At 55.3% G+C, this 18,226-nt stretch overlaps 1 protein-coding gene across 9 annotated transcripts in view; it reads right to left on the reverse strand.

Annotated features, from left to right (window-relative positions):
• Window positions 1–4,321: 4,321 nt before the first annotated feature.
• The window catches only part of TOM1L2 (target of myb1 like 2 membrane trafficking protein), a 127,130-nt gene continuing 113,225 nt past the window's right edge, over window positions 4,322–18,226 (reverse strand). For 7 of the 9 annotated variants that reach the window (XM_003808783.4, XM_008960883.4, XM_063599188.1 and 4 more), the window contains 3 exons: window positions 11,686–11,745; window positions 9,622–9,658; window positions 4,322–8,600 (listed from right to left, as the gene is read on the reverse strand). In XM_003808783.4, coding sequence (XP_003808831.1) covers window positions 8,452–8,600; window positions 9,622–9,658; window positions 11,686–11,745 — 246 coding nt within the window. In that variant the 3' untranslated portion in view covers window positions 4,322–8,451. The remainder of the gene's footprint in view (window positions 8,601–9,621; window positions 9,659–11,685; window positions 11,746–18,226) is intronic. The other 2 variants (XM_008960884.4, XM_003808786.5) reach the window with 1 other exon arrangement.

Genomic DNA, 18,226 nt, shown 5'->3' on the forward strand with positions numbered 1-18,226 from the left:
CACTGCAACCTCGGCCTCCCGGGTTCAAGCATTTCTTTTCCCTCAGCCTCCCGAGTAGATGGGATTACAGTCATGCACTACCACGCCCGGCTAATTTTTGTATTTTTAGTAGAGATGGGGTTTTGTCATGTTGGTCAGACTGGTTTCGAACTCCTAGCCTCCAGTAATCTACCCACTTCGGCTTCCCAAAGTGCTCGGATTACAGACGTGAGCTACTGCACCCAACCCGCCTCACCGTTTTTAAATGGGTTACCACATATGTAAATAGAATAGCTCAATAAATATTCACTCCATAACTGCAGGAGTTAGGGGAAAGGGAAAGAAGGTAAGACAAGGTCAACAGAAGACCTGCACCCCAGAAAATTCAACCCCCATGGGGCACAGTCCAACGTGGGGGTGGGAGGAATTTACGTCTTTGCCACCAAAGAAACAAATCTTTGCCCCACAGCCTGGGATTACCAGGGCAACCCTCAACGTGAGGGTAGGGGAAAACAGAAGAGGGGATACATTTTTCAGGGGGAACATGCTTGTCTTGGCAGTTTCTCTCCTCAAAGATCCTGAGACCTCCAAACAAGACCCTCGGGCCCCGGTTGGCTGGGGAGCGTTGAGCACGCCCAAGGAAAGGGGGCACAAGCCCCTCTGTAATGGTGTGGCTATCAGGGGTCAGGGATCCAGCCTGGTCCACGGTGACCCCGGCGGGCAGGTTCAGCACAGTTTACTTGCTGAGCGCTTACTGAGTGTTCAGTGTGGTTTAAACCCATTCACTCCTCTCGACAGCCTCAGGCGGTTGAGGCTGTTACCATCCCATTTTACAGATGAGTAAATTGAGGCACGTGGAGCGGGTCGGTGAAGCGACTTGCTCAGGACCTCACAGCACTGCTGCCCCTGATTTTGTCTGGACTGGAGGTAGCCGGAGAGCCGGGGCGGCTCCGCACGCGCGCGGGCCGGGGCAGCGGCTGGAGACCCAGGGGAGCCGGGGCGCAGAGCCAGACCAGCCCCGCCCCCGCGGGCCCGGCGCAGCCAATGGGCGCCCGGCCCGGAGTGGGGTGACGCGGCGTCAGAGCGTAACTCCCGGGAGCCCAGCCCTGGGTCACATGCGCCGCTCCCGCTCTACCCGGGAGGTAGGGAGGGGCGGCGGGGACAGGCTGGGCTCAGCCCCCAGGCCAGACACCTGGCCAGGAATGCCGCCAGGTGCGCGTCCCGGGCACCGGAAGGGCTAACACGGGACAGCCCCACCCGGGACTGCGTGGGGCGCCCAGAGCGGAGGATTCCTTCCAGGTCACCCAGCCCGGCCCCTGCCCGACCTCGGCGTTGCCAACTGGGAGATAGGAATTCGCATCTCCCCGCTTCCTCTCCAAGCCTCTTAGAGACTGAGAGGCAGCTTCTGTGGGTTTCGAGCCTTTTCGGGCAGGCGTCCAGCACGGGCAGGGCCTCTTCCAGGCCGCTTGTCCTGTCCAGCCATGCCCTCGGTGCCCGGAGCTCAGCGGTGGATGGCAGGGCAGGCACTGGGCAGGAAAACTGGGTTGTCCACTCTAGCCATTGCCTAGGCTACTGAAACCCCTCCCCACTCCCAGAGCCCCCCTGCCCCCCTGCCCCCCTGCCTGGCCCTGCATATCCTTCACTGCTGTGGGAGCCAAGCTGGGACCTGCCCAGGTTATGGCAGAGGGGCCAGGCTGTGGGAAGAGACTGCTCAGAGCCTGAGTCTCCCCTCCCCCACTTCTCCATCTGTATATAATGGGGTCAGATGACTGTTGACATGGGTGATTCTGGTCCTAGATGACGCTCGTGGTCTCATTCCAGCTTGGGCTCTGTGGTGAGCTGGGCGAGTTCTTTCCAGCCCTCTCTGAGCCTCCATGGCCAGCTTTGCCCCTGGAGGCTCACACCCATGTGGGCACCTGCAGGCTTATCATGAGTCACTGAACACACCCTCCACAAAAGAGCTACTTGAACCCCAAAGATTGCTGCACAGTAAGGGGTGTAGCTCACAAAGGCTGAGGAAGACTGATACCTGTTCCCTGGGGGGTAACTGGCTGTTTGAGGAGAGGCCAATTGCATATTGAATGGGGTGAGTCTAGCCGGCAACAGGGAGAGTGAGGAAATCAATGTAATAAGGCCCCTGTGGGCATTGGGTTTACCACCCACTACACCAGTTTACGGATCAGGAGAGTAAAGAACAGAGTGAGACAGTGACTTACCCAACACCTACAGTTAAGCCTGCAACCCCAGGGAGGAATGGGGTGGACAGGAAATGGCACCAGACAATGGAGTCCACTCAATTTCCGGAAGCATCCTACTTACTCCCTAGTGCTGAGAGTAGAGATTTTGCGTCCTGGAATGTTGAGGGCCTGGGCTTGGAGGCCCTGGACAGACTCCTCTGGGGTCCGCCCCAAAAGCTCTGACAGGGACTCCTGTAAAATAAACTGATGGAATTTCTGGGTGGGTCATGCAGACCTGTCCAAGGTCTCAGGTTCTGCCCTCCCGCTGCCCCCAGGACCCAAAGGAGACCTTTTTCTTGGAAAAACCACAGGCTCCCACAATGCTTCCCTCAAGTGTGCAGCTTGAGTGCCCTGGGGCTCAGCTATGTGCTCAGAGCCTCCTCTCCCTGCAGGCCCTGGAAGAGAGCTACAACACTTAACTGGCTGCAGAGTGTCCTTGACTCTGGGAATAGAACCAGGCTGCACATTCCCCAAGGGCAGGACTGGAGCAGCCCTGTCCCTCCCCTCTGGCACCAGCCTGGCACACAGCAGGCTCTCAGGAACACTGCTGAAAGCACAAGTGGCCTAGGTGTCCTGGTGAGTCCACAGTAGTGTCTCAGCACCAATCTACTCTCCACAGGGTAGGGACAGAGCTCAGGCCTCTTTCAGTGCCCACATTGCCTGGTACAGTGCTGGGGGCACATAATGAGCCAGGATCTATGCTATCTGTTTAAAGGGACCTGGGTTTGCAGCCCCCCACCCCCACTTCAGAAGCCCACTCCCCTTCTCCCCGGGGTGTGGGAACCTTTATCTCACTCCAACTGGTCAGAAACAGGGCTCTGCAGAGCTCCCTGGAGCCCAGGGAGGCAACTGGCCAGAGGTAGCTGGGTGCCGCCCCTTCTGGCTACGACTGGTGATGGCGGTGGTCCCAACACGGCCCCTGCCGTGACCTGACTCCTATCAGTGGGCAGGAGAGCCCCTCCTGAGCCACGCTCCCAGAAGGGCTGCTGTTCAGGGTAGGTGGGGCAGCTTTATCTGCTGGCCATGGAAGTGGTGTCTTTCCTGCCCACTTCATGGACCTGTCTGGGAGGTCTGGCTCTGGGTTGGGTACTGGTTCTGCCACTACTCCCTGTGCAGCCTGGGGCAAGCCTACAGCTCTTTCTAGTCCTCCATGTCTTCACTGGCACAGCAAGAGTTTGGGAAGATCTCCAGGTTCATCGGGGGTTTGGTGAGTCCACCCTGACTTGAGGTCTGTCCTTAAGCCCCAGCGAAGGGATTAAAGGGCCCTCGGCCTCCCAAGCCACTTGGAGAAGGCACAGTTCCCACAGGCTCCCACAATGCACCCCTCATGACCCCCTATGCCTCTGGGCCTGAGGGGCCTGCTTCCAGGAGGACAGCTACCTTACAACAAAGGGCTGCAGGTGCCCACCTCCAGGACAAGGGGAGAGGGGGAAGGAAGCCTTTTTAGAAAGGGAGAGCAGGCTGTGGGGATGGGAGGAGACAGGTTTCTTTTTGGGGGAATAAAAATGTTCTAAATTTGGTTGCGGTGATGATTGCCCAACTCTATGGATATTCTGAAGACTACTTAATTGTACACTTTAAATGGGTAAATTGTATGCTGTGTGAATTATATCTCAGTAAAACTGTTAACAAAGTGTGAAGTCTACCTGGCTTGGAGCAGCAGTTCTCAAATTCAGTGCCCAGCACAGGCTCTGCAGATGATGCCCAGCCAAGCTGTGGGAGTCCAGCCGAGGGTGGGGGCTGGGGCTTAGAGGGGGTCAGGGTTGGCTCAGGCCTGCTTGCTCAAGGCCTGGGTGCCCTGGGCAAGGGTGAGTGGCCTCCTCCTGCCCATCTGGGACCTGGGGTGAGACCTAGGAACAACCACAGCACTTGGTCCTAGAGCTCTCAGGCAGGTTGTAGCAGGCTTACAGCCACTCCCACCGATGTCACAACCTGGGCCACGCACAGGGATTTTCCTGGCCAGGTAAGGGGCTGCTCAGGCAGCCTGGCCACTGGGGAAGGGTGGACTGAGGGTCCCCATGGCCGCCCCTGCTTAAATAAAGCAGGTGGTCAAAACTGGCAAGCCCTTCGGACAGTCGTAGCCAATTCAACAGACCACACAGGTATAATTTGTTCAATTATTTATTTATTGTGGAGTATTTTACATGCAAGAACCCAATTAGAGAGAGGGTATCTGGAAGGAGGGCCAGTGGGGTGGATGGATGCTCTGAGCCTCGGGTGCACTGACCCACCCTCCAGAACCAGCTCTGCCCACAGAAACACATGACAGTGACAAAAACACTAAACTTCTAGGACGAGTGGACAGCAAACGCGACATTCAACACATTCCTCTTTTCAGTAGCCCCCAACAATCCTGAGAATCCTCACAATTAAGTGCAAACTTTAGGAAATAAATATCCGTCCCCCTCTCCGGGAGAGCCTGGAGGTATGGACAGACAGAAGCAGTTCTGACTCGGGGGCTGATGGCTGCTCCCTATGGCTGGTGGCCGCAGGGGAAGCCTGACTTGGACCCCACAGATAGGAAGGGCTGGTGATGGGCACTGGGGGAGGCGAGCACTTCAGGGGCTGACAGGCAATGTCTCTGGGGTGGAAACACTTCTCTCTGGGTGGGGAAGGCTGGCTGTAACCCAAGTGGGTGAGACGTCCCCACAGCCGACAGTGCAGAAGCTCCCAGGGACCACTCCAGCAGTGCCAGAGGCTGAAGCCAGGCTGCAAGCAAGGGCTCCTCCACACTGCTCTTCCAGAGCTGCCCCAAGGGCTGGCCTGGCCCCAGGTGGGCCCATGGCCTACCCCAAGCCATCCAGAAGGCTGGGCCCAACTGAGTTAGAGATGCATGTCTGCGGGGCCCCAGGGTGGGGTGTGGCAGCGGGAAGGAGGGGGGCAGGAGCGTGAGCATCGGCAGCAGCTGCCCTGCGAGCATCTGTTGCCCTTGGGCCATGTGGAGCCCTTGCCCCAACTCTCCGGGCTGGGTCCTCTCCTCCCCAGGGGCTGGAGTGACAGCACAGGCCCCAAGACCACCAGGTGGCATGGTGGGGTGGTGGGGGAAGGCTAGTGAACCAAGGCACCATCACTCACATGGAGGCGCTAATAGAAAGACAGGAGGACAGACGGATGGTCACCTTTCCCTCTAGCCCAGGCCAGCAACAACCCCTTGAGGCTCCAAAGCTCCTTGTCCCATGCACGCTGGTAAGCGAGCCAGTCATTCTCTCAGCCTGGCCACAGATGGCCTGCTCAGTGCCTGGAGACTACCCAGGCAGGGCTACTCTGCGGCAGGCAGGCCAAAGGCCCATGGTGCCGGGGGCCCAACTGCACATAGCGCCATTCTCTGCCGCCCAGTGGCCAAAAAGGTAGGCAGGAGGGAATGGTTAGTTTTCACATCTCAGCAACAATGAACGCAGAAAGGGTTAAACACATTCCCAAGAAAATGTTTTGACAAAATAAATATTTTAACCTATAATCAGGTATAATTAGTGCTTATAAGGAATCCCAGCAATAATTTAGTGTAATTAAGTATATACTGTATCTGTGATTTCTAACACTCACGGAGAGGCTGGTGGGCCTTGAGAGTCCAGGTTTCCTGACAGAGCCGCGCCCCCTTCCTGGACCAGGCAGCCTAAGGACTGTGCTCCCCAGATGGTGGGGTCTGGGAGCAGAGATCTCAGGACACGACATCTCGCCAGGGCTAAGCGGAACCCACTCTGGGGCACCGGGGCTATACTTGCTTCCCGTGCAGGCCTCAAGCAAGAGCCCCCTCTGCCTACAGGTGGGGCAGGCTACCTCCGGATAGGAGGTGCAAGCAGGCCACCTGAGGGGTGGCTCCAGGCCAGGAAGGCAGGTGACACTTGTCAGCATGGCCAATGGCCTCCTGCCAGCCCATACAGGTCCACCACTCCCTGCTGCCCCTGGGGCAGCCAGGCCTCTCCAGTGATGCCTGGCAACCAGCTGGCGCTGGAGCTGGAGCTGGGGTGGGGCAGTTCTGGGAGTGGGTATGAAAAACAGTTTTGCTGGGGGCTCCCCAGGAGGGCGCCTATTTCAGCTTCACACACTACGGAATCCCTGCTCCTTTCAGAGCCTCCAGGCTCCTGACTTTTTGGGACTCCTGGTTCCATGAGGCAGGGAGGCTGGCTCTTCCCTCTGAGGACACTGGGTCTGGGCTGCAGTGCTGAGGCTGCGGAGCACTGACTGCCCGAGGTCCGGCCGCCCACCACCCGCAGGCCCAGCTCTGGCAGGGCCTCAGAGACAACCCAAGTCACAACCCAAAGGCAGCCAAAGGGCTGGGGCATCTGGGTGCACCTGGGCCATCCCAGCCACCTTTTCTGCAGCTCAAGTGAAGCCAGCTGACTTCAGAAGTCTTCACATTCAAGCTGGCCTCAGGGGGGTCTGTCTTTGAGAAACATTGAGGAGGCAGGGGCTCATCAAGCATCAGGGAGCAGAAGGCCCAGGCAGGTGTGGCATGTGCTGCCAGAGAGGACAGGGCTAGAATCAGGCTGGCCACTCCACGGAGGAGCTTCCTGGGTGAACCTGAGCAACTGGAGTGAGACATCCCAGCTAGTCCCGCCCTCAGCCAGACAGAGGTTTCCTCTCTGGAGGAAGCTGGAGGGCTGCTAGCCTGGCACAGGGTCCTGGGTTGGGCAGCACTTGCTCTTCACTGGAATAGTTCCTGTTGGTGCTCAGCATGACCCCCAGCTGAAGTCGCCATCCTGAATGCTCCCCAACGACCATGTCGCTGGTCTCTTCTCCCGTCAAGCCCAGCCCCCTTTCCCTGCTTGGCTGGTGGTCTGGGCCGTCCTGCCAGGTGGGAAGGGCTAACTACACCATGGATCAGGAACCTGTGCTGACCTAGGCAGTGCATGCTGGAGGGGACAAGAGCAGACTGACCCAGCGAGCTGGGCCCAAGACACACGGGGATGCACACAGCTGCAGTATTCTCCTTCTGAGCAACAGCAGCCTGGTGAGAGGTGTGGGGCCAGGTGTCTGGCTGGACCAGGGCCTGGGATGACCCGAGTCCCTTGCCCATGGCCAGAAGACACACCAGTGAGGACACGGGATGGGAATACATGTTACCAGCCCCTAGCTGCTCTGCCTGCCTTCAGGATCAGCTTGGGGAGAGAGTATAAATTGGTGGCCAGAGGACCTCTGAGGTGGAAGGAGGCCAGACTGTCAGGAGAGTCTGTGCAAGGAGGCCAAGGCCTATGCCAGGGAGCAGAGCAGGGGCCTTAGTGCTGCCCAGGCCTCTCAGTCACTGGGAACCTCCAAGGATGCCACAAAGCTGTTTGCTGCTGGCTCTTGAGGCAGATGTGCGAGGCTACGGCAGGCCAGGCCACAGCACTGAGTGTGGCCCATGTGCACATCTGCGACACTTCCCCAGGCAAGCCAGAGCAATACCTCCAGTGCAAGTCCCTCCACAAGCCAGGACCAGGTGTGTGGGTGTGAGCCTGCAGTGTGTGCGTGGCAGTTTGGTTTATTGGTAGTGTCGTCTCAGCAGCGTGCCACATGGCCACCATCTGCGGGCTGCCTGCTGCCCTCCCAATTGTCCTTGGCCCTCTCCCTGCCCAGGGAGCCTGCAGGGCCCCTCGGTGCCAGGCTCGGCTGCTGAGCCAGCTTGGGTGTGAAGCCTGGGCTGGCAGCTGAATGATGGAGAGAGGGTCAAGAAGGTGAGAGACACCCCCCCCCGTGGAGACCCAGCAGAGCCTTCTCAAATGCTGATAAGCCAAACGTCACAAGGTGACAAGTCCAAGGAGTGAGACCAGGCCCATGAGTGCAGCACACCCTGCTCTTCCAGAGATGCCACAAAGCCCCTTCAGGGAGAGAGGGGCCCAGGAGGGCAGAATGCCTGAGAAGGTCGCTGAGCCAGGCAGAGGTGAGCACAGGGCGGGGCCGGGCGTGCTCTTTCTCCATGGGCGGGTGGAGGAAAGACAGTCCGGGTGGTCTGCTCAGGAAGCACTGCCTGGGGCTGGGCCACTCTGCCCGCTCTTCCTGGGAGGAAACATGGGCAGAGGGGCCCGTGGTGGGAGGGGAGAGAGTCTCTGGCTGCAGCTGTCCCACCACTCAGAGAAAAGAAGTGGCTGAAGCTGGTCCTGACTAGTGGGAGGCCTGGGAGCAGACATGGTGGCATTTCCATGGAAACACAGGTGTGCAGGCCGTGTGGAGCTGGGGATGTAGGAGTGGCCAGTGCCCGGTGTCCACGGGGTGCGAGCGCGGACCCGCCATCTGGGGAGGCAAACCACAGAGCTGCTCACAGGGCGAAGAGGGCATCCTCTGACCGCTCTGGCTTCTTCCGGCCAGAAGGGTTTGAGGCTGGGGCAGGAGCCTCCATGGGGGGCGAGGGGAGGTCGGGAACCATTTCAGCAGCTTTGGCTCTTTCCTCAAGGAATTTATCAAACTCTGCAATACAAACCAAGGCAAGGGTCAGGGTTGGTGAGGGCAGGCCACCAGAGGAAGCGCACCCTTCCACTCCCCAGCCCGTTTCCTCCTCTAGGGCAGGCATGAAGCCCACCTAGGAGCAGGTGGGTAGGGAGGGGTTCGTGAGCTGCAGTGTGGGGGGAGGCTCCTGGCTGTGCCCAGTCCTCCTGCCCTGGAGGGAAAGGCTCTGGAAAACACAGCCCAGAGTGCTCACCCTACCGCTGACCATTTTCCAGATCAGCACTGGGTTTTGTCCATTTTCCAGATCAGCACTGGGGGTGGGGCAGGGTAAGCTGGAGGGGCCAGCTTCTGATTAAACAGGCAGGAACCATCCCACCTACCCCACCCTTGCCCACCAATGGGGGACTGAGGAGATGCTGAGGAATGCAGTGGGGAGGGGGGAGTGCCCCATTTCTATGGGCACTGAGAGCTAGGGAGCAGGGTCCTCCGAGCGGTCTGGCCACAGGGTCTGGCAGACTTGGGGAGAGGAGGACAGGATCACGGAGAGGCAGGTGGAGTGGGGCAAGATGAGCTTGGCGAGGCAGGATGTGAAGGGCAGGGGATGTGGGGGTGGCCATGTGGGAGAACTAAGACCCCGCTGCTCCCATCCAGCCCATCAGCTGAGGCCCAGGAGAGGCTCCTCCCTTCTGGCTCAGTGGCCCAAGGGTGCTGCTGCGCACCTCCACAAACTGCGTGTCTGAGCTGGGCTGAGCACCTGTGGGTCAGGACCAGGTGGCAATCTGCACCCGCTATTCACCAGCTCTGCAACTTTGTGGAATTGACATGTTCTTTCTGACCTGTTTCCCAATAAGCGAGATAAATCACACTTCCCAAATCAGCGTAAGACCTGGGTGGGACAAAGCCACCCGTGAAGCCCATGGCTCAGGGCCTGGCACCAGTAGGTGCTCTGGCAGCGGGGGCTCCAAGATGATGGGGGCTGGCTCCTGTGCAGCTTGCACAGAGGCAACAAAAGGGGGCTGTAAGGCCACTGGCCAGGCCATACCTTCACTTGTGACACCCTCCTCCAGATCATCACCCTTCTGTGGGAGGAGCAGAGAAAATGAAATTAGGGCACTGGTCCAAGCACTGCCCACCCAGCCACCTCTGTCTGCCCATGGCCACCCTAGGGCAGCACTGCCCAGGGTAGCCTGAACAAAACTTCCTAATTTTCCCTGTTTCCAGATTTCTGTAATAGTAAAATACTGCTCTTCTTATTGGAGAAACAGAAGCTTTGTTTTTAAAAAACAAAAGCAAAAAATTCAAACATGTTTTAGGTTTTGATCCTCTAGAAAGGCTGGAAAGAAAACTCCAAAAACGGTGCAGGCTGGTTCTCCAGCCTGGGCTGCGGAGGGCGGGACCCCACCTTTGGCACTCTTGAGCCTCTAGGGAGAGGCACAGAGCAGTAGCCACAGGGGGCTGAACCTGAGCACACACAGGGTCACGTGTGCCCAACACAACACCCACTCACTGCCAGCCACAGGGTTTCTGGGAAGACGCTGTTGACACCAATAGCTGGAAACCGCATGAGGCCTTGATGGCTCAGGGCCACAAAGCCCACAGCACAGGGCCTGTCACTCAGTAGGTACTTTGGCAGTGGAGGCTGTGCCTCCAGAAGCCATGTCCTGCAGCCTCCTGGGAGCTGCACCAGCCTCCTCCCGTGGCCCAGATTATATTACCTGCTGCTGGCTCCTCAAGGAGCCATGGAGGCTCTGTGCACTCAAAAATTAAAGTGCATCAGACTTGATTTTGTTTGGAGAACACAGTAGTGTCTTGAGCTCATGGGGTTCCCTGGGGACTGAGGAAGAGCAGCATGTGCAGGGCCTCATTGGGAAGGGGCAGGATGGGGAAGTGACAAAGCCCTGGGCTGGGCTAGGAGACCTGGGTTCCTTCCTGACTCTACCACTGACCTGCTATGTAGCCTTACTGGATACATCCCCTCCCTGTCTGGACCCTGGGGTCCCCCTTAGAAGTTAAGGACCTTGGTCCTTCCTGCCTTGCTTCTGTGAGAGAAGCAATTTCTTTTCGAGGCAGCCCCTTGGGAAAGATGTCCCGGGGTGTGTTCTTCCTCCCTGACACCCAGGCAGCTGCCTTCTTTGGCAAGGCATGTGTTTGGAAAGCTGACCTTCTGGGGAGGAGGCCCAGAGCAGCCAGAGGCCCCAACCTGAGGCCTGCTGTCCTAGTGTGGGAGGTAGCCAGGTCACCAGCCCACAGACAGCCAGGCTGACCCTGTGGTTAAAGAACTCAACAGGCTCTTCTGCCTGGGGACAAGGCCCCCTGCAGAGGAGGCACCTAGGAGGGAGATGAGGTGTCTCCAGCTCTGGGGGAGAATCCAACTACCCCATGACTCTGGGCAAGCCACTTCCCAGAGTGCACTTCTTCATCCGCCACCCTGACCCCCTACTGGGCTGCTGAGAGTGAAAGTGCTTTGTAAAGAACAGAGGGAGGGGCCAGCAGTTATCACATGCAGCCACTGCAGCTCTCCTTTCTTGGGACCTATTGCCATTTTCAGATGCATAGTATCCTCATCTTCTAGCCCTATCTCTGAGGATGGAGACAATGGGTCTTTGGGGCAGGGGTTCTTTTACATCAAAAATCAGGAAGGGAGGAGGGGGATGACAGCCAATTAAAAACAAAAGCACTGTGTGTATACTTCACAATTAAAAAAAAAAAGAAATGAAAAAAAAAAAAAAAAAAACATGCTCCCCCTACACTCCCTCCCCCAAAAAACCAAAGCACGGCACATACATCTGAAATGGAAAAGATACTGGGGGGAAGGCAAGTGTGTGTTTTGGAGCCAGCTATGGCCAGGACTGTGTGGGTGAAGGAGGCTGTGCCCAGGGCCTTGCCCCCAGCACAGTTGGCCTCCGCAGGCCGGGAGGCCACTGCAGCACCCACAGCTATGGGCTGATGTCGGGGAGGAGGGGCAGCTATGGAGCTTGCCCAGACCTCCCTTCTCCACTGACCCAGACAGGGGTGGAGCCCCTGCTGATGCTCCCCCAAGGCCTGTCCTCAGAAGAGCCTCTGCCGCTCCACACCCCACAGATGAAATAGAAAAGTCGAGTCTCACCAGGTCGGTCCTGAGCCACACCTCAATGTCGTCCATGACAGATGGCTGCGCAACGGGGATCTATGGAGGCGGCAAGCAGTGGGCCAGGCAGCCCCCACACAGCCAGCGAGGGGAGACAGAACACCGGAACAAAGGAAATCATCAACAGCAACCCCAAATAAAACCAAAATATACACAGAGCAAAAAAACACAATTGGCACGGCACACAGGGGCAACACAGGGCAGCCACGTGTGAGATGGCAGGTGAGGAAAGCAATGAGGTGCAAATGATAAGAAGCAGGCTCCCGGCAGGGCCGGCGGTAAGGAAGGTGGCTGTACGCGTTCTTGAAATGGAGAACTTTTTGACTATGAGTGTCCACTCTCACATTGCGGGGCCTCTCAGCCCGGGGCTGCAAAACACCTTCTAACTTCAGGAAGGCGCTGCCATGCAGGCTGATTTTGAACTCAGCCACTATGACAGTCCGCTGTCAAGCCCAACCCAGGGAAGGCCAAGTGACAGCCTGCCCAGAGCGGGGTATAGGTGCTCAGAGGGCAGGGCAGCACCAGCCCCGGGGGGATGCAGGGGGTCTGTTTACTCCGCTGAAGAGATTTTGAAATGCGTCCTGGTGCATTTCTGAGTGGAGAGGGGAACTGGAGGAGGTGCGTGCTCCGCTGGGCTGGGTGTGGCCTGGTAGACAGAGGTAGGCACATTTTACCATCAACAGAAACACAGCAAAAACGAGGGCTCTGATGACAAAGGGGACTATGGGGCTTTAGTCTTCTTTGTGTCTCTTTAGGGGAAATTCATGAAGCAGCGCTGAAAGCAACAGCTCCCTTTAGTCTCGTCCTTTCTTCCCTGTGTTCAATGGCTGGCTGTGCTTCAGGAGTCAAAGAAACCAAGTTCAGCTGAGCACTGGGGCGCAGCAGCCAGAGCCAGGGAGGTGACAGCTTCCAGGCATACTAAGGTGTACCACGGGGTTGCCTGAACAGTCACCTTGCTTGGGCCCGTGCCAAGCACCTCAGGGACAGAGACTCTGAAAAATGCACATGGCTAAAAAGGTTTAAGTTGCCATCAAATATGACATGATAAGAAGTAAGCTCCCTAGAAGCCATGTTAATGGAATGTTGGCTCCCAGCCTAGAGAAATGAGGTGATGACCCTTAATCACCTCCTCACCTACCCTGGCTCTGGGAGGTACCCTTCCGGGGCTCACTTGCAAGACCCCTATTTCTATTACAAAAATGCCAGCTCTGTCTATAGCTGGCTTCACCCAATGCCATGATCTAGGGTAAGACTAAAGTAAAAATAAGCAGTAAAAGGAACGCATACCCCAGTGTCTATCAAATGTAAAAAATAACACGACCTTCACAAAGAAAAAGAACAAAGAACACATATCACCAGCAGTGATGTGACAACTCCAGTCCTGGGGGTTGACACCTGCTGCTGATGGTGGGAGAGGGTGGTTTGGGGTCCCAGGTAGAGTCCAGCACTCTGAGCAGGTATCTACGATGCCACCAGAGCTTTTCACTCCCTCAGTGAGCTCAGCTGGCCCCTTGCTCTGAGGAATGTGCTCTGTGTCCTAACTTCGGACCCAATGTGGGAAGCCCACAAGAGCACTTTCAGAAAGGCCCAAGCCAGTCACTGATCAGATTAGGAAGAGTCTGTGTTGCCCATTATTTCTTTGACTTACTGGGGAGTTAAGAATGTTGAATTGAGCAGGGCACGGTGGCTCACGCCTGTAATCCCAGCACTTTGGGAGGCCGAGGCGGGCAGATCACCTGAGGTCAAGAGTTTGAGACCAGCCTGACCAACAGGGAGAAACCCAGTCTCTACTAAAAATACAAAATTAGTTGGGTGTGGTGGTATGTGCCTGTAGTCCCAGCTACTGGGGAGGCTGAGGCAGGAGAATCACTTGAACCCGGGAGGCAGAGGTTGCAGTGAGCCGAGATCACGCCATTGCACTCCACCCTGGGCAACAAGACTGAAACTCTGTCTAAAAAAAAAAAAAAGAACATTGAATTGAAAAGGTATCAGGGAGTCTTATCACCCAGACATGAAACCTAGGGACAGGAGGCATGTGGGTCCTCACTGGGGGGATGGAGGCACAAATGACTGACAGATGTGTTAACAATGCCTAAGGCTGGCACTTCTTTGCCCATCAAAAGGCAGTAGGGTACACTGCTACTCTGTGCTTGCTGCCAGGCCTTCTGCCTTGACACATTCCTGGAACAGGACACACCAGTTATCATGCTCTCAATGACTGTAAGTCAGAATGTGTGGCCTCTGGGAGGACGCATGCCATGCTGAGTCCCCAAAACTGAAGCTTAGAAAGTCAGCAGCATCTCCAGAAAGAAAACAGTCCCACACTAGCGGTTAGAGTGTGCACCAGCCCTTTCTTTACACCTGACCAGCTTTTGTCCACTTAGCAGAAACAGACTAGATGTCCTGAGCTTTCCAATATGTTGCAAAAGCTACAACAAAGACATTAAGGGGTCAGGGGCCTTAAACCTTCAGATTTTTCTTGTAATTGTTTTGTTGCTGCTAAAGAACAAATCCCTTGAGGCCTGGGGTCATACTTTAATTTTCTTCTTTGGGGATAAATCTTGAGAGCCAACATGCTCAGAAAATAAACAATGACACTTAAGAAATTCCTCACCTCCTCAAAAATAACTTCCCAAAAGCTGGCTCATGGGAACCCTTTTCTTCCATGTCCTAGATTTTTCCAAATAAGTAGTATGTTTATGGAATGGCATCCTCCAGACCAAGCCCTAGAGGGCACACTGAGGAGAGTGCACTGGGTGGGGTCCATCTGGGCCCTCACACTCACTGGTGGCAGGACCTGGGGTGAGTCGCTCCTCTCTGGACCCCACTTTCTTCACCGGAGAGCTCCCGAGTTTCTTCTATCCTAAGAAGCCTTAGAGATTTGGGTGGAGAGGCAGGAGCAGGGGACAGAGGCCTGAGCAATGCTTGGCCTCAATTTCCTCATCTGTGAAATAAGGCGATTGCTAGATTGTATTTGGCTTTCAATTCTTATGACTCAGAAACCTTAACTTTCAGGTTGGTGCTTCTGTTTTGTAATTCAGAAACCCAGGGATGTCAGAAATTATGGAAACTGACTCATTACAATATAGAAGCCACTTGGCCTCAGGGCGTGAACCATGGTGGAGCAGGGTGATGGTTAACAGTTAAGCTTATATAACGTAAGCTTAAATTGACTTTCTTGTGGCCAGACACAAAACCTTAGCTATCTAAACCTCTTGTCCTGGTAAATAAATGCCTTGAGTATTATAACAGGGCAAAGTTCCTTCTAACAATGTAGGTGCTATCAGACTCAGACTAAACATGTACACTGCTTGGAAAATATGAACCAAAGAAACTGTGGGAGGCCGAGGACGCGCTCCTTGTCAGGCTGATGGGAGGGAAGTGGGGCCCTGGCTGGAGGAGGGGGCACTGCGCTGAGTCTTAGGGGACTCTGTTTCTTCCCTGCAGCTTTGGGCAAGTCACCAGGCCCTTAGGAGGCCTCGGTGTCCTCATCTGTCAGACTAGGGGCTGGCCCAGCAGATTCCTAAGAAGGCTGTTGGCTCTGATGTGTCATAGTTTTATTTTTATTTTTATTTATTTATTTAGTTATTTATTTAATTTATTTATTTATTTAGAGACAGAGTCTTGCTCTGTTGCCCAGGCTGGTGTGCAGTGGTGCGATCTCAGCTCACTGCAACCTCTGCTTCCCAGGTTCAGATAATCCTTGTGCCTCAGCCTCCTGAGTAGCTGGGATTACAGGCGTGAGCCACCACACCTGCCTAATTTTTTTTTTTTTGTATTTTTAGTAGAGACAGGGTTTTGCCATGTTGGCCAGGCTGATCTCAAACTCCTGGCCTCAAATGATCTGCCTAGCTCGGCCTCCCAAAGTGCTGGGATTACAGATGTGAGCCACTGCACCCAGCCTGACATGCCATAGTTTCAGCATTTTCTTGGGCAATGATCCAAGCTGAAGGCTGGTCTGAGGGATCTGAAGAAGCGTATGAGTTGGAAGAGAGGGACAGAAAGGAAGAAGACATGTGAAGAGAGAAAAGGAAGGAAGCTAGCAGAGGAATGCCCTCCAATAGAGACTGCTGCCTGAAGCTCAGCCCCTCTGAAAATAGGTAGGCCAGGCTGGCTTGGCTGAGGCAGTGGTTAGACCAGCCCTGCCCATTTTCAAAGTCCACAGACATCTTGGATGTCAGAAGCCACAGGTTTTGATCTGAGTGGCAGGTGAGCCATCCTGCTGTCAGCTGATTCTCACTTGGAACTGCAGGCAGGAGCAGCTCTGCCTCAGGGATCAGGAGGGAGGGTTGCCTGCCCAAGGGGGAGAGGCATGTCTGTCTGGTACTCCAGGGGTTAGGATTATCCTTCCAGTGTAAGAGCCTTGGGGGCCTCCAGGTCTGAGGAGGGAGTCCCGCCCTCCAAACCCAAGCCTGGATTTTGGCAGCAGCATTCTTTACTAACCTACCTCTGTTCTTGTTTTGACTTAGATTCTCTCACATGAGGATATTTTCCTGGCTGCACCCTGCAAAAGGGAGACACCCCTAGCTGATCACCAGCCAGGAGAGGCAAAAAGACCTCACACTAGAGAAGCCAGGGAGGGAGAGCACAAGCCTAGCAGTCTCCCTGAGAGCTGCCCGGCCCTAGCCCATTGACAGGTCTCATTTCTCTTCAACCAGTAATAAGCCTGGTGGTGTCAGTTAACTTCTGTGTTGGCTATCCACACACCTGAGTCCCAGGAGCATAAGGGTTCCAACAGATGCTCCTCTGCAGCTTCCCACAGCCCCATGCCCACAAGGAAACCCACCTGTCCAGTTTTCAATGTAACAAGAACAATTTCTGTAGCTCAGGTGTGCTATTTCCAGAGAAGCTGTGAATCCCTTCCTATGTCACTTCAAGCACCACCCCACTGGGACCAAGTCTAAAAGCCTTTGATCTCACTCAATAGTACAAAAAGTTTCCAAGTAAAGAATTTGTACTCAGGAGGCTTGAAAAGACTCAAGGTTTCTACACTATGGGAAATAAGGCAAAGCAATTAATATTTGTTGTAAAGAAAAAAAAAAAAACAAATTGCAGTCAGTCAGGCAAGACACCAGGTTAGCTGTTAGTTAGGTTTGTTTCTGGGAAGTTAGAGACTGGAGCTCTAGGTGGGACCTGGCAGTGGCGAGGCAGTCTGTGTGGGCAGAGACAGGCACCACCACCAGCTGCCAAGGCCACCCTCAGGGGAGTTTGTGTGGGCAGTATCCTTTTTTGCAGGATTAATAGGCACAAGGGCATGTGGGCTGGATCTTCCCAATGAATGGACATGGTTTCCAGAAGCCCTGCTGCAAAGGCCCCCGACATGTGGGCCAGAGGCCAGCCTGTCCCTGAAGAAGCAAATGAGAGGCCTGGGCCAGCACATCTCTCTAAGAATGGGCTTGGGGTCTAGTGGAGGAACTGCCTTCTCACGCAGAGCAGCAGTATGCTGCTGCTATGAGAGGTGGCAGGAGACCTGCCCAGGCTGACAGCAGAGCTGTGCAGAGGGCACCAGCCCAAGCTGGGTGGCAGGCAGATGTCCCTTGCTCCCACGGCTCTGGGTGACCCTGCATGGCCCAAGTTCCTACTCACTGGTCACGCTTTGCTCAAGCAGGTGGACCCTGTGCTGCTTGCAGTCTAGGACCTGCTGGCCTTTCCTCTGGCCACAGCCTAGCATAGCACACTATGGGCAGTTATGTATTCCTCTCACCCCACCCCACCTGGAGGGAGAGGCACATGTTTGCACTGCTTTCATCATCTTTCCTTCTCTGCATTCTCTCCAGCTCAGGCTCCACCACATGTACCACAGCTTTGGGCTCTGCTAGAGGTGAAATGGTCATCCCAAGGCATACAGCCTGAGATGAGCTGACCCTCTCTCCATGCACCAGGCTCAGGCCACCTGAACAGACAAGGCAGGAGAGACCCTTGCAGGTCTGTGGGCCAGGAAAGCTCTGCTACATGAGAACTAACTGTGTTTACAACATTGAACTCCCCTGGGCTTTGTTTTCTTTTTACTCTGTTTCTACTGTTTTTGTGTATTTTTTTTTTTTTTTTTTTTTTTTTTCGAGAGGGAGTCTCACTCTGTCACCAGGCTGGAGTGCAGTGGTGCAATCTCAGCTCACTACAATCTCTGCCTCCCAGGTTCAAGCGATTCTCCTGCTTCAGCCTCCCAAGTAGTTGGGATTACAGGCGCATGCCACCACACCCAGCTAATTTTTGTATTTTTAGTAGAGACAGGGTTTCACCATGTTGGCCAGAAGGGTCTCGATCTCCTGACCTCGTGATCTGCCTGCCTCAGCCTCCCAAAGTGCTGGGATTACAGGCATGAGCCACTGCACCCGGCCTGTGTATTCTTCAAGAGGTTTCAAATCATTTTGACGGACTTAGTGGATACAAGCAACTATATCATAAAAATCTGTCAAGCCTAGGACTGCCGAATTCACAGGCACTGGGCTACAGGGGGCTTCCCTGACTGGTCAGATGAGTCTGTTCCCTTAGAATTGTTCCCTCCCAAGCAAAAGCCACA

The sequence above is a fragment of the Pan paniscus genome, chromosome 19, assembly GCF_029289425.2.
Source record: "Pan paniscus chromosome 19, NHGRI_mPanPan1-v2.0_pri, whole genome shotgun sequence".
Lineage (NCBI taxonomy): Eukaryota > Metazoa > Chordata > Mammalia > Primates > Hominidae > Pan > Pan paniscus.